The 14,884-nt window shown below is 36.3% G+C and overlaps 1 protein-coding gene across 1 annotated transcript in view; it reads left to right on the top strand.

Annotated features, from left to right (window-relative positions):
- MLIP (muscular LMNA interacting protein) overlaps window positions 1-14,884 on the top strand; it is a 172,219-nt gene that overhangs the window by 105,995 nt on the left and 51,340 nt on the right. The window contains exon 12 of the mRNA XM_060111458.1: window positions 8,163-8,369. Coding sequence (XP_059967441.1) covers window positions 8,163-8,369 — 207 coding nt within the window. The remainder of the gene's footprint in view (window positions 1-8,162; window positions 8,370-14,884) is intronic.

Genomic DNA, 14,884 nt, shown 5'->3' on the forward strand with positions numbered 1-14,884 from the left:
AATATATGGTTTGCAAAGCCTACAAAATACAATATCTGGGTTTTTTTTGTTGTTCTTCTTTCTCTAATTGTTTTAGGTGTAAGGTTAGGTTGTTTATTTGAGATGTTTCTTGTTTCCTGAGGTAGGATTGTATTGCTATAAACTTCCCTCTTAGAACTGCTTTTGCTGCATCCCATAGGTTTTGGGTCATTGTGTTTTCATTGTCATTTGTTTCTAGGTATTTTTTGATTTCCTCTTTGATTTCTTCAGTGATCTCTTGGTTATTTAGTAGTGTATTGTTTAGCCTTCATGTGTTTGCATTTTTTACAGACTTTTTTCCTGTAATTGATATCTAGTCTCATAGCCTTGTGGTCAGAAAAGATACTTGATATGATTTAAATTTTCTTAAATTTACCAAGGCTTGATTTGTGACACAAGATATGATCTATCCTGGAGAATGTTCCATGAGCACTTGAAAATAAAGTGTATTCTGTTGTTTTTGGATGGAATGTCCTATAAATATCAATTAAGTCCATCTTGTTTAATGTATCATTTAAAGCTTATGTTTCCCTATTTATTTTCATTTTGGATGACCTGTCCATTGGTGGGAATGTAAATTGATACAGTCACTATGGAGAACAGTATGGAGGTTACTTAAAAAACTAAAAATAGAACTACCATACGACCCAGCAATCCCACTACTGGACATATACCCTGAGAAAGCCATAATTCAAAAAGAGTCATGTACCACAGTGTTCACTGCAGCTCTGTTTACAATAGCCAGGACATGCAAGCAACCTAAGTGTTCATTGCCAGATGAATGGATAAAGAAGATGTGGCACATATATACAATGGAATATTATGCAGCCATAAAAAGAAACAGAATTGAGTTATTTGTAGTGAGGTGGATGGACCTGGAGTCTCATACAGAGTGAAGTAAGTCAGAAAGAGAAAAACAAATACTGCATGCTAACACATATATATGGAATCTAAAAAAAGAAAAATAATGGTTCTGAAGAACCTAGGGGCAGGGCAGGAATAAAGACACAGATGTAGAGAATGGACTTGAGGACATGGGGAGTGGGAAGGGTGAGCTGGGGCAAAGTGAGAGAGTGGCATGGACTATGTACATTACCAAATGTAAAATAGATAGCTAATGGGAAGCAGCCGCATAGCATAGGGAGATCAGCTCAGTGCTTTGTGACCACCTAGAGGGGTAGGATAGAGAGGATGGGAGGGAGACGCAAGAGGGAGGAGATATGGGGATATATGTATATGTATCACTGATTCACTTTGTTATACAGCAGAAACTAACACACCATTGTAAAGCAATTATACTCCAATAAAGACGTTAAAAAAAAATACAGTACCGAGGCCTTTACAGAAAAAGTTGGCTAACTCTTAACCTAAAGCAATAAAAAAGATTTTAAGCTTTCCTGAGGTATATGGTTTTACATTGGTCTCTTTTGTAGTTCTGAATGCTAGACACAGCTCATGTATATTCTAGGTGAAATTTCCTGAGTAAGGGTCTCTTGCACCATCCCCTACTTTCCATCATCATTGAGATTCTTTCAACTACAAGAATCTAATAAATATAGTCCTGAGGTGGGGGGGAAAGGGTCATGGCTCTCCAGCTTGGTGCAATGGACAGAGTCCTTAGTTGGCTATTCCTTAAGCCTGTTGCACCCTATTGCCGTTCATGTGCCCAACTGGGTATATGACTTATCATTTCAATTATTTTTGACTAAAAAAATCTTCAGAGAGTGAGAAGATAACTTTACTAAAAAAAACTCCTGCAAAATAATCTAGATTGAATATTCCACTATTCATATAGACATAAACAATAAGAAATGACAGAGGTCATCACATAACACCTAGGTCTAGATAAGCATATTATCAGCCATAAATATAAGTTGTATATTTATCAGTGTTAACCTTCTGGAATTTGACAAGAAGTAGACTAATTTTTTGAAAATTTTGAAATTATTTACAATAAGATTTTATATCTGCTTTCATTATTTTTTAAAATTTTATTGAAGTATAGTTGATTTATAATTTTGTGTTAATTTCTGCTCTACAGCAAAGTGATTCAGTTATACAGTATATTCTTTTTCATATTCTTTTTCATTATGGTTTATCACAGGATACTGAATATAGTTCCCTGTTCTATATACAGTAGGACTTTGTTGTGTATCCATCCTACATATAATAGTTTGCATCTTCTAATCCCAAACTCCCAATCCATTCCTCTCCCCCGCCTCCCACCCTTGGTAAACACAAGTCTGTTCTCTATGTCTGTGAGCCTGTTTCTGTCTCATAACTACTTTCATTATTAACATACTTAGCCCTAACCTTATATTTTTGCCTTGAATTTTAACTAAAAATTGTATTATGACATCATAATTAGTAAGACACTTCCAAAATAGGCATCTGGGGCTTGGAAATGATGATCAATTTTCAGGAATGTTTGAAGACCAAGAGTACTCAATATTATAATTTTTAAAGTTTTGCTAAGTAAATGTTGAGAGTCTTTTATGAGGAATATTAATAAGGGAAAAATTGAAAACCCAATTATTTGGGGATACATGTGTTCTTCCTGCTACAGTAAACATCATAATATAATACATAGAGAACAAAAGAATGGTGAACTGAGATTCATTCCTTTGTATTAAATACCATTAGAAAATGCCACTGAAGATTTGAAAAAGTAAGAATAAGCAAATTACGTTATATTGGAATTTTATTATGCAGCTGGCTCAAAGTATAAATTTAAAAATATTCTCAATTTATAGCATTTGTGTTCTAAATATGAAATATATGAGTGACTTTTTTTCAGACTTAAAGGAAAAATAAGTCAGCACGTATTTTATTTTCTAAAATAAGTGACTTTAATAAAATCATTTTTTTCAGACTTAAAGGAAAAATAAGCCAGATATGTCAGAATATATTTTATTCTCTAAAATAAGTGAATTTAATGAAATCACTGTCCTTTGGGAAAATACCCATATTGGATGTGTGGGATACACCTTAATATGCAAACCCCCAATCCCTTGTCCTTGCATGGGTGCATATGTTGGCAACAGAAGACCCCTGAACTGATTTTGTTCTAGGAAGCAGAGGAGGTAAGGCTATAGAGTGAATCACAGAGGAAGTCATATTTGCAGGAGGCTCTCTCTTTCTTTGACAGCCTGGACACAGATAAGTTGCTATGTGAAATACTGTATAGCTGATAGTCTTCATTGTTTGAGGAAAATAAAGACTAAACAGACTCACACCACAAAGCCTGTATCTTTGGAGCACAAAGACAATCTCAGGCAGTGGTTCCTTCCTCATATGAACCTCTTGCAAAATTTTATGGTCTAGGAAAGATTCCTTTACTATTGAGATAAATAAATTTTTTAAAAAAGGAAAAGAAAAGCTTCCTAGATTAGATAACAAACAAAAGCAGTCTTTAAGCTGGGACTATTAAACCAAGTGATTGAGAACAGCTGAGGATAACAAAGTGTTCTAGGTGCTACAAACAAAAGGAAAGGAGAGATTATAATGTTCAGAATGGGAAGGTTGAATTCAGGCCAAAATTTCCTTAAACAAGACAAACAAGACCCCCTTATATGCTAAAGGATAAATTTACATGGAACATACAATCATTGGAGTATCTAAACATTAAAATATAACATCAACGTTCATAAGGCAAAAGCAAGAGATAGATGAGAAAAAGTTAAAATATATTGGTGGTAAAATACTTTAACTCATTTTATACTTTTTGGTAGATTACATAGGACAGTAGGTAAAAATAGACCCTCTAAAGTAAATTGAATTAATATATATGTAGTTGGGCTCTGTATCCTGCAAAAAAGCCAAATCAAAACAAAAAATATCCTTCAGCATATCTGTGGATTCTTCACAAAACCCAACCATGTACTGAGATTAGGCCCAAAAGGAAAAGCTTTTAGTTGCCATGATAAAAGTAATACAAGATAGGGGTAGGGGATTAAGAGTACAAACTACTATGTATAAAATAAATAAGCTACAAAGATACTTTGTAGAGCACAGGGAAAATAGCCAATATTTTATGATAACTATAAATGTATTATAATCTTTAAAATTGTGAATCACAATGTTGTACACCTAAAATTTATATAATATTGTAAATCAACTCTACCTCAGTAAAAGAAACTATTAACTGCCAAGATAAAAATAATACAGAGAAATTTCTCTGATCACAAAAATTTTATAAATTAATAACAAATTTAAAAAACACATAAAGTCCCTGCCATCTGTATGTTGAAAAATTTGGTCTTTAACAAATTATTTTATTAAAGGGGAAATTCAAAATAAAATTTCTATGTGGAGAAAAAGACAATGAAAAAATCATCTATTATAACTTACAGAATATAGTTAAAATAGCCCTTGGAAGAAAATTTATAACTCTAAATATGTTTAATGAATAAGAGAATAAAAATAAATCAATTAAATATTCAATTCGGAAAATTAAAGAACAGTAAGATCTCCTGCTCATAAGAAAAGTAAAAGAAAGGAACTGATGAGAATTGACAAAAATAACTGTAAAACAGGAAAGCTGTAGAAATCATACATAAAAAATATGTTTTTGGGGCTTCCCTGGTGGCGCAGTGGTTGAGAGTCCACCTGCTGATGCAGGGGACACAGGTTCGTGCCCTGGTCCGGGAAGATCCCACATGCCGTGGAGCGGCTGGGCCCGTGAGCCATGGCCACTGAGCCTGAGCGCCTGGAGCCTGTGCTCTGCAACAGGAGAGGCCACAACAGTGAGAGGCCCACGTACCCCCCCCCAAAAAAATATATATATATATATACACATATATATATATGTTTTTGAAAAAAGTGTGTAAAATAGTAACAGTGTAGTAACACTATTACAGTGTAAGAATACTTTCAAAATTCTGAAGGAAATTATTTTGCAACTTAGAATTTTGGATTTAATTTTAAAAATTAAATGATTTAATCCTCCAAAATTAAATGATTTAGTCCAAAAAATTATGCAAGGACAGAACAAAGTTTTCAACATGCAAGGTGTCAAAAATTGGCTTCCCAAATTCCATTTTCCCAGGAAGCTCCTTTAAGTCCCAGTGAATGAGAAGAAACATGGAAAAGAAAAAAACATGGGCTACTGGAAACAGGAGATCAAACACAAGAGAAAAGCAAAGCAACTTCCCAGGACAACGGTAAAAAGAATTGCAGGATAACAACCTACACAAAGCATAGAAGACAAGCAGCACAGATTGGAAAACGTGCCTCCAGTGACATACCTGTAGAGGCTGTCACCACCAAGGGTCCTTTCTGCTTTGTACAGTCCTGACCACAGACAGTGCTCAAGTGAGCTTGCCCAAGATTCTTAGCTCTCTTTGGCCTGTGCAGATGCTGATAAAATTCTGCTCTCTCCTCCCTGCCCAGCTGCCTGGAATAGCTGATACCATCTGACCCTACAGAAGTGTTCAGGTTTGACCGACTCCTGAGAGATGGATGTTAGCCCAGAGAGCTTAGAAGCGTAGAACACAGAGCAGCACACCCTCTTCAAACTTTTCCCTCTGGATTGGTTAGACCTTGGTTAGATTTATCCCTATAAGGAACTCTTGGATTCCCCTGGATCACTACAGGCTGCCTCCTGACATTCTCACAATGGATTCTTGAACCATCTGAGAAAAATGATACAAAGGAACTTATATACAAAAGAGAAACAGCCCCACAGACATAGAAAACAAACTCATGGTTACCAAAAGGAAAAGATGGGGGGAGGGATAAATTAGGAGTTTGACATTAACATATACACACTACTGTATATAAAGAGATAAACAGCTAGGAGCTACTATATAGCACAGGGAAGTATACTCAGTATTTTGTAATAACCTATAAGGGAAAAGAATCTGAAAAAAATAGATATATGTATGTATAACTGAATCATTTTGCTGTCTACCCAAACTAACACAATATTGTAAATCAACTATACTTCAATAAAGATAAATAAATAAATTTTAAAAAAACATTCAAGGAAAAGAAAAAAAGCTGAAGCCAGACTATAAACCAGAGACTGTTCATCTCCTCTTCCTAGGCACTGTCAACTATCAATAACAATGCTGTCTTTTTCTTACACAGCTAGTCTCTGTGCTTACTACTCAATTTTCATATTAATCCTTTTCCACACTGATTAATTAGTTGTTGATAAAATAAAGAAATAGTTGATTGAGAAATAAAACACAATTAGAATACATTTTAATCTAAAAGCCATCTTTAGTGGGCAAATACTACAACCCTTCCATTAAATTGCATATTAACGTGACTATTATTTAATAATAATAATGTTAGAGGCAATAGCCAATGGGATTAGACAAAAGAAAGTCCTTAAAAGTATAAAAACTGGCAAAGAAGAGATAAATTTATGACTGTGTTAGGTGGTTTAATATTTTAGGTGATATACCTGGGACTTCCAAGAGAATCACTGAATGATGATTATCATCAGTGAGATAACTCAGTAATATGTGTTATAGGGAATCCATAGCTTTCATGTACTGATATAGAAATGTTCCAAAACTGTAATCAAATGGAAAAAAAAAAAACTCAAACAAATAAGATGCAGAACACTGTATATAGGATGCCATCTTTTTAATAAGTGTATGTTTGTAGTCTGTGTGTGTGAAATGAGAATGCATATTTGTAATTGCTTGATATATAAAATAAACACTTGAAGCACAAACAAGAAACTAATAAAATAAAACACTTTTAGTCACATTTTCAAGGTACATAATGTTAAAACCCCTCATTTTTTACAAACTTAAAAACCCTAGAATTTAATTTTCTAACCTGCTTAAAATTTTCTGAGAGTTTTTTAAAGTATGTTTTGAAATAAGTTTTTAAAGTAAGTTTGAACCCATTGTGGGGGCATCTACTGATACAGCAAACACATTCAGCATAAATTTTAGAAAACCAATCGGTGGCTTAAAAATACATGGCTTTGGCAAAATCAATTCAGCTTACATGAAAATAAATATTAATTGTATAGTCTTAAAAGTTGAATTTACCTGTTTAGCTGAATGTCATTTTGAGCAATGTGCATTATTTTGTACTGAACTTCCATTTCACACAAAGCCAAACACATTCATTCATTACTAATGGCATTCTTGACCTCATTGAAAATATTATATTCTTTTGAAAATTCAGTTGTTACTGCATTAAACATCTGCTCTATTAGGCATTATGCTTGCTGCTGAGGTCTCAAAGGTGAATAAAACAGTTTTTATTTTAGACGTTTTATCCCCTAAGAGGTTTTGCTGTAGGGTAATCACTGTCAATTTATTATCTTACATTAAAAGTTTCAGGAATATAAGAGGTGCTTAAAAAAGATCTGCAAAATAGTAGCCCTTTTCTTTTATTACATATATATATATATATGCCTTTCTTGTGAGTTTTCTTTGTAAATTCAGGACTTCCTTCTTGTGGTTTCCTTTTTCTGTTCACATAATTCAAAGCCTCATCTAGTGGCTCTTACTTTCTCAAAGACTTCCTCAGGCAGGCATCCCTTTCCAGGGGATGGAAAGACCCTTTCTAGTTAAGACCTCATTACCTTTCCCCTCTGCATTTGAGCACGTCTGTTTGTTCTCCAGTTTCTTTCCAAAGTAACACCCTGCCTGAATGGACATCTTCGTTCATTCTTTCTAGACTCACCTCTTCCTGAGCGCTTCCCCATACTTAGCCCAACCGGAAACTCATGGCACCATGAATTATACAATGAGTTGATACCCTCTATGATGCCCTCCCTCTTTCTGCCCCCAATTTCTTCCAAACCAAATCACAATCACCTTTAAATTAATTTCCACTGTTACTACCTCTTCAATGAACATTCTTCTAGTCCCATCCTCCCCACTTTGGGATGAGCTCTCTCCTTCCTTAAACAAACATAGCCCTGTTGGGAGACTCTGTGGGCACTTGATCAGTTCTGCAGGAGAGGCTGGAGGTGGGCGACCAACGGGAATTACTGGAAGAGACAGACAATGCACTATCAAAGCAGGAGTCTTATGAGGATCCAGAATATGATGGGAGGTTTTCTTCCAACTAGTAAAAAATTCTGATAAAGTCTATAATATTTAGACTTAATTCCAAGTGAGCTTGACCTTTGCCCACTAACTTCTTCTTTATGCCTTTCTTCTTCCCAGGATATGCCTGTCCATCCCAAGCCTTTTTCTCTCCATCCTTTATATCAATCTAAACTCCATTCTCCTGCTAAGTCTCTGATGCATCCACAGACCCTTCCACAGGCTGACTGTCTTACCCCAGGACCCTTCAGTCACTTGTCCTCCTTCTCCCTGAGTGATGAACAGGAGAATTCTCACACCCTGTCTAGTCACAACGCATATAATAAGGTGAGAATACCCTGTGCTGTGAACCTTCTTCATGCTTAACTTTTGAAACTTATATGTGGAGGAAACATATATTAAGAATATTTAAATATATTAAGAATGTTAAATATTTGTGTGAAGACACATGTCCTTAAAAAAGATAATAATTAACCTTGGGGAATTATGAAATATTTATGTTTCCTTTAAAAGTCATTTCCTAATTTGCATTGCTCATTATTTCACGTTCTAATCCCAAGGTGGAAATCCCAAGACACACTTCAAAACCTTAAAAGATGCCATTATTAATTTATCTTCTAGTCTTAGTACAACATTCTTAAAAAACTTCTTAAAATGACAATGCCTTGATGAGGAAGCATTTATAATTGCAGTCAGTGGGCAAAGAAATATTTAGAATTTCTGCAGATATCTGCAATATAATATTAATATTTTATTTAAAAATGTATCTATCTGCCTCATAATGTATAGTGATGAGATATGTAACAAGTAATGAGTTGCTCAGTACCTAAAAAATATGTATATATATTTTTAAAAAAGCAAAAATACTTATAGTTGGCTTTGGAATGTAATCATAAGTATTCTATTAGAAGTAAGCAGTCAATAACACATGAGGCTTATCTATAAGCATCCTTTGCTCTTCTGAGCATCACCATAAAGACATTCTGGCCTAACACAGACTCTCAGACCTTGAAACTTTTCTAAAAGAATTGACTAGTCAAGGTGCTTCCCTGGTGGCGCAGTGGTTGAGAGTCCTCCTGCCGATGCAGGGGACGCGGGTTCGTGCCCTGGTCTGGGAGGATCCCACATGCCGCGGAGCGGCTGGGCCCGTGGGCCATGGCCACTGGGCCTGCGCGTCCGGAGCCTGTGCTCCGCAGCGGGAGAGGCCACAACAGTGAGAGGCCCGCATACCGCAAGAAAAAAAAAATAATAAAATAAAAAAAAGAATTGACTAGTCAAAATCAACCTGCAATTAAATCTTTTTTAAAATGCAAAATCTTGTTTTAAAACACTTGTTTTGCAAATTCTCTATATTTAATGAAATACACCTCTATACCTGGAAATCAGTCAAGGGCATATGTAGTTGAACAATATTCCTCGGGCCTTAAAGCATTAAAAAAATGTTCACAGGGCTTCCCTGGTGGCGCAGTGGTTGAGAGTCCGCCTGCTGATGCAGGGAACGCGGGTGCGTGCCCCGGTCTGGGAAGATCCCACATGCCGCGGAGCAGCTAGGCCCGTGAGCCATGGCCGCTGAGCCTGCAGGTCCAGAGCCTGTGCTCTGAAATGGAAGAGGCCACAACAGTGAGAGGCCCGCGTACCGCAAAAAAAAAAAAAAAAATTTTCACAAACCCAGTCTAAACACAAAGAATCATCTAAAAAGTGAACATAATTATATGAGGAAAAATTATCTTTTTATATTTAATAACACTTATCATGACTGAGTTGTCAACCCTGAATTAAATTTTTAAAGCATCCGTTTTTTGCAAAACAAATGTTTTTTAGGCAAAGTTCAAGATGACATTTGTATGACCTTTGGTTGCTTCTCATTCTAGGTCTAGAAAAAAGAAGTATTTCAGGGAGAGTATGATATTTTTAAATGATTTTATATTATCTGTAATTCTCCCTCTTTTAGTACTAGCCCACATCTATGATTTCCATTTAGCTATTAAATAGAGTTAAAAATTCTGATAATAACAACCATTTTCTTATATAAATTATCATCTATGATAGGATTATAATTGTATTTTATAGATATCAATTGCTTCAAATAGATCTTCTTTTGACATTTTTAGTGGTGTTTTCTGGAGACATTTAGCAAAGGTAGAGTCAGTATTTCATTCATAATTTAGCCTTTGCTTGATCAGGCTGTGAAGAACAATATATGAAAGCCATTTGAGGCTAGACAACTATTTTCAGTCTACACAAGCATCAGAATAGATTTCATCTCTCAGTATCTGAGATTTATTGATATTTTCACATCTGAAATAATAGTAATGATGATGATGATGATGATGATGTTGTAGTTAGACAACAATTCTTGATGGAAGATTCAGTTGCTTAGTTTTGTATTTTAATTACTCCTATTAAAATGTATGAATTTTACTCAATTTGATATCAATGTTTACAAACACTGTGTTGTAAATATTCAGCCAATGGCATACCAAGTTATCAAGACTTGTGTTTCTTTTTTACTGAAAATATCTTCTTGTCTGAAATTGTAAAACATAACTGTCATTTAAATTAACTTCTCTCCAATATCCTAACATCCTTCCCAGATCTCACTTGGCAGCTTTATCGGCTGGTCTCATCTCCAGACTCAAACCTTCCCTCCCCTCCCCTCCCCCAGAGGTCCACACTGAACTTGACCTTACATAACTGCCTCTGAGGCTCCCTTATCAACTGGGGCTACAGAAGATGTTTGACAAGTTTTGTTCTTCTGTTGCATCTGTAGTGTGTGCTCCTCTCTTGTCCTAAATACTTACACTAATCCCTGTTCTCTTCTCTTACTGTCATTAGTTCATATGTTGAACTTCATATGATGTCCTATCATATATGAAGATGCTCAGGTGCTTTCTCTGTTATTGTGGTTAAACCAGTATTTCCTCTCTTTCCCCTGTCTCATGAAGGGAGTCATTACTCTTATTTCCTTCTTTAACCCTTATAAACAAACATAACCCAGTGAATAAGAGCCTGGTGTCTTTAGTCAGTCCATCTGAGTTCATTTCTTGAGCCCACTCCTTCCAGATGGTGATAGTGGGCATGTGAGGATGATAATAGTACTGTCTTAATAGAATATTATGAGATTAAGATGGACTAATATGTATAAAGCACTTAGAATAGTGCCTGGGACATAACAAGAACCATATAAGAGTTAGGTCTTTGTATTAATAAGCCTTCCTGAATTGTAATTGCCATCACTCTCTTACATCTTCATTTGTTCTTTTTCCATTGAACCCATCCTCTTTGTATGCAAAAACTTCAAAATACAAAATAAAATGAATACTTCCCCTTCCTTTTCCTTGCTGATGCTACAAACCTAGTAATTTCAAGACTTTCTCTTAAAGTGATCAGTAGACATCCCTCTTCCGTAAATTCACTCTTTAATTCATTCTTGAAGGCATTTTGTCTTTCACCTCAACCACTCTACTGAAATTTCTCTCTCAAGGGTAAACTGCTTGTCAGCAAACTCAGCTGAATTTTCTGAGTCTTCTATCTCTTTTATGCCTTTTAGCAATTGACATTGTTGATCATTCACACTTGAATCTCTGTCATCATTCTGCTCTTGGGATAATATGTACATTTCAACTCCCTGACTGTTCCTTCTTTGTTTTCTTGGTGGACATGTCCTCCTCTACCTCTTCTCTCTAACTGCCTCACTTCAGATATTCACCTACTCACAGGTTTCTGGGATGATCTTACTTGTACTGATAATCCTCAAATCCACGTGTCCAATTCTGCTTCTCCTCTGAGATCCAGTTTTATACCTTCAGATGCTTGCTTGTCAGTTCCCCCAGGGTGCCATGTTGTCACCTCAGACTTATCATTCATGTCGTCTCAAACCAATTCTGTTCTGGCTTCCTTGCTTCTGTCATTAATACCACGATACTCAGTCTCAGAGTCGAAACTCGATTCATCTATTATGTTTCTTCTGCTTTGGCCTGATAGCTAGTCACTCACCAAGTTGAATGGATTCTTCTTTTGTTAAGCCTGTCATGTTATCTCTTACTACTTTTTATTATTATTCCACTTTCCTTAACTAATCTACTTACTTTCCTCCAGGAATGCCTTGGGAACTTCTTAGTGTTCAACTTGCTCACTCATTCTCCTCATATAAAATACCTTCCTGCTTTTCACCTTACTTATGCAAACTGTTCTCATACTTTATGACCTAGTCCAATGATTCTTCCTCCTCTGTGAAGTTTCCTCCTGTATCAACACTCAAAGTGATATTTTTCTCCTTTCAATTTCTATAACCCTTGCCTGTGCCAAGGTATCTCATGCATATTAAAGGTTATCATGTATTTATTTGTTGTGATTGTTTTAGTGTCTATCTAGGACATGACGTGCTTAATATGGTATTTTTCACATTATAGGTAGAGCAACAAATATGTGTTAATGATGAACAGATCCTAAAATGACCCAACTTATTCACGAAGAGCACAAGATGCTTGAATATTTTGTATTATTTCTATTTAAAGCAGAAACTGAATCTGAGTCAATTTATGGATTTATGAGTACATGCAGTACAATTTCAGTCAATTGAGGGTCTCCCTTTTTTGAGGGCTGCATCCAATTTCCTGCAAGAGTATGGAGCTCCTTGGAATAGAAGCATAGGTGGAGGCAGGAGGTCTCTGACCTTCTTCTGTTATATGTGGATGCTGATATCCTTTGGGGTGTCCTCAGTTCTGTCTGGTACATGACCATCAATCCTATAATACATCACTGCATCCTTCTTTCTTCACCTGCATGACATGACTTCATTGGCTGTAGATCAGCTAATCCTGAACATCTATAGCATGTATGGGAGCATCTATAGCATGTATTGCTATTGTTACCTACATTCTGGGAGCAGATAGATTCTGAGGCCATCTCAGAACTATCAGCTTAGAGACTCTACATATTCTCTCCTCTTATGTTCCTGCCCCCTTTGCCATAGGGAACTCTACAAGATTCCATATTTGTGAATTTGCCTACTCACTAAAAAGTCAGTAGTCACTGCACTTCTGTGGTCATGTGTGGACATATGAGAACAGTGGAAAACTTGATTGACCTGTGCACATGTTCCCAGCTAGGGTGAACAAGGCGATGTTTTGTTTTGCTTTTCTTACGTTATAAGTAATGGTTCTTTTCACGGACCATATTGTCCCACGTGTTTGGAATTATAGTGTTTTTTTGTTGGTGATTTTGCTATTTTAAATGGCCCCTAAGCCTAGTGCTGCAGTGCTGTCTAGTGTTTCAAATGCAAGAATGTTGTGATGGATGTGCCTTACAGAGAAAATGTGCATGTCAGGTACGCTTCCTTCAGGCATGAGTTATGTTGCTGTTAGCTGTGAGTTCAGTGTTAATGAATCAATAATATATATTAAATCGGATGTCTTTAAACAGAAGACAAGGTAAACAAGGTGATGTCTGATTGGCTGATGAAAATGTAATTAGAAGCTCACAGGAACCCAATCCTGTATTTCGTCTCAGAGCCATGGTTCAGGATTTGCTAATTCCATAGTTGTAGTTACTTTATGGGACAGAACTACTGCAAATAATGAGAATAAGTCATATCTTGGTTTGGATTTCCCTGAGTAAAGGATTCATATATTAGTAGTTAATTTGGGAGGTTCCAAGGAATAGCAATTAAGGGAGTGGAGACTGAGACACGGGTAAAATAAAGGGTGTAACACCAAGCAAGGTGTCACTGTAGGTAACTGGAGCTTGAGTTTCCCAAGGGATTCTGGGAGCCAGTGGAGAGCAGACAACTTAGAGTTGGACAACCTGAGGTGGGGGAGGGGAGCATTCCTCCTCAGAAAGAGCCCTCAGGCCAAGAGAAGTAGGGACAGGCTTTTTAAAGTTGAGAGGCTGGTATTAAAATGTCAGGGTCTGAGATGACACATGCGGTTCCATGATTTATAAAATATATATCCACACATACCATGTTTCTGATCTAAATTTGAAGTCGGGGATGCTGAAAATCAAAACTTTGGCTATCAAAATTAGAGAGAATTTTCTTTATTTTTGATAATTATGCTTTGCTACCTCTAACTGCTGAAACAATAAAGGATACCAAGGAATTTGTGTCTGGGTGTGTGGGGTTACTATCTTAAAATTGTCTCTCATCTAGAGTCATTTTGCCAATTTTTCCTCCATTTTGCAATGCATTTAAAAATGTTTATTTTCAAAGCTAATAAAGTACCACCCACAACACATCTTTTGTGTTTAGGTCTAGTGCCATCCATTCTCTGTTTTTAAGAATTCAGTTCACTTAGAAAGACTCCTCTTCTCTGGCCCCATTAATACATCGCCGTGGGGTCTCAGCTACTTTCTTGACCCTCAGGTGAGAAAACCTACATGCATATAACGTGCATCTGTGGGAAGTTTATCCCTCTCCCAAATGTTTAACCTTTTCTCCAGCCTCTGCCTCATTTATTCTGTCTTCCAGTCTCACAGTCTCTGAGGTAGCCCTGTCTTTTTAGTCTACCCCAAATTCTAACTCTTCTGGCCCACTTTTACATTCCAACTGAAGTACTCAGATTTGTGCACCTTTTCCTCTTTTCTTATCCTACCTACATTTTTGACCTTTTATCTAGCGCAACCATAGGCTATGGAGACAGGATGTTATTTCTTATATTTCTAGCACTTTCAATTTGAGTATTTCAGTGCTTATCTCTGGAGTAGCCTCTGAAAAATTCCTTCCACTCTAGCTTTCCCTTCAGAGCAGGAGAGAGGTAGTTATTCATCTCCCACCTCTATTCTTCCTGTCCAGAACACTTCTCAGCCCTGTCTGAGGTAAGAGGTAGATGGGCTCTGGGGAT

Source organism: Mesoplodon densirostris, chromosome 10 (genome assembly GCF_025265405.1).
Source record: "Mesoplodon densirostris isolate mMesDen1 chromosome 10, mMesDen1 primary haplotype, whole genome shotgun sequence".
Taxonomy (NCBI): domain Eukaryota; kingdom Metazoa; phylum Chordata; class Mammalia; order Artiodactyla; family Ziphiidae; genus Mesoplodon; species Mesoplodon densirostris.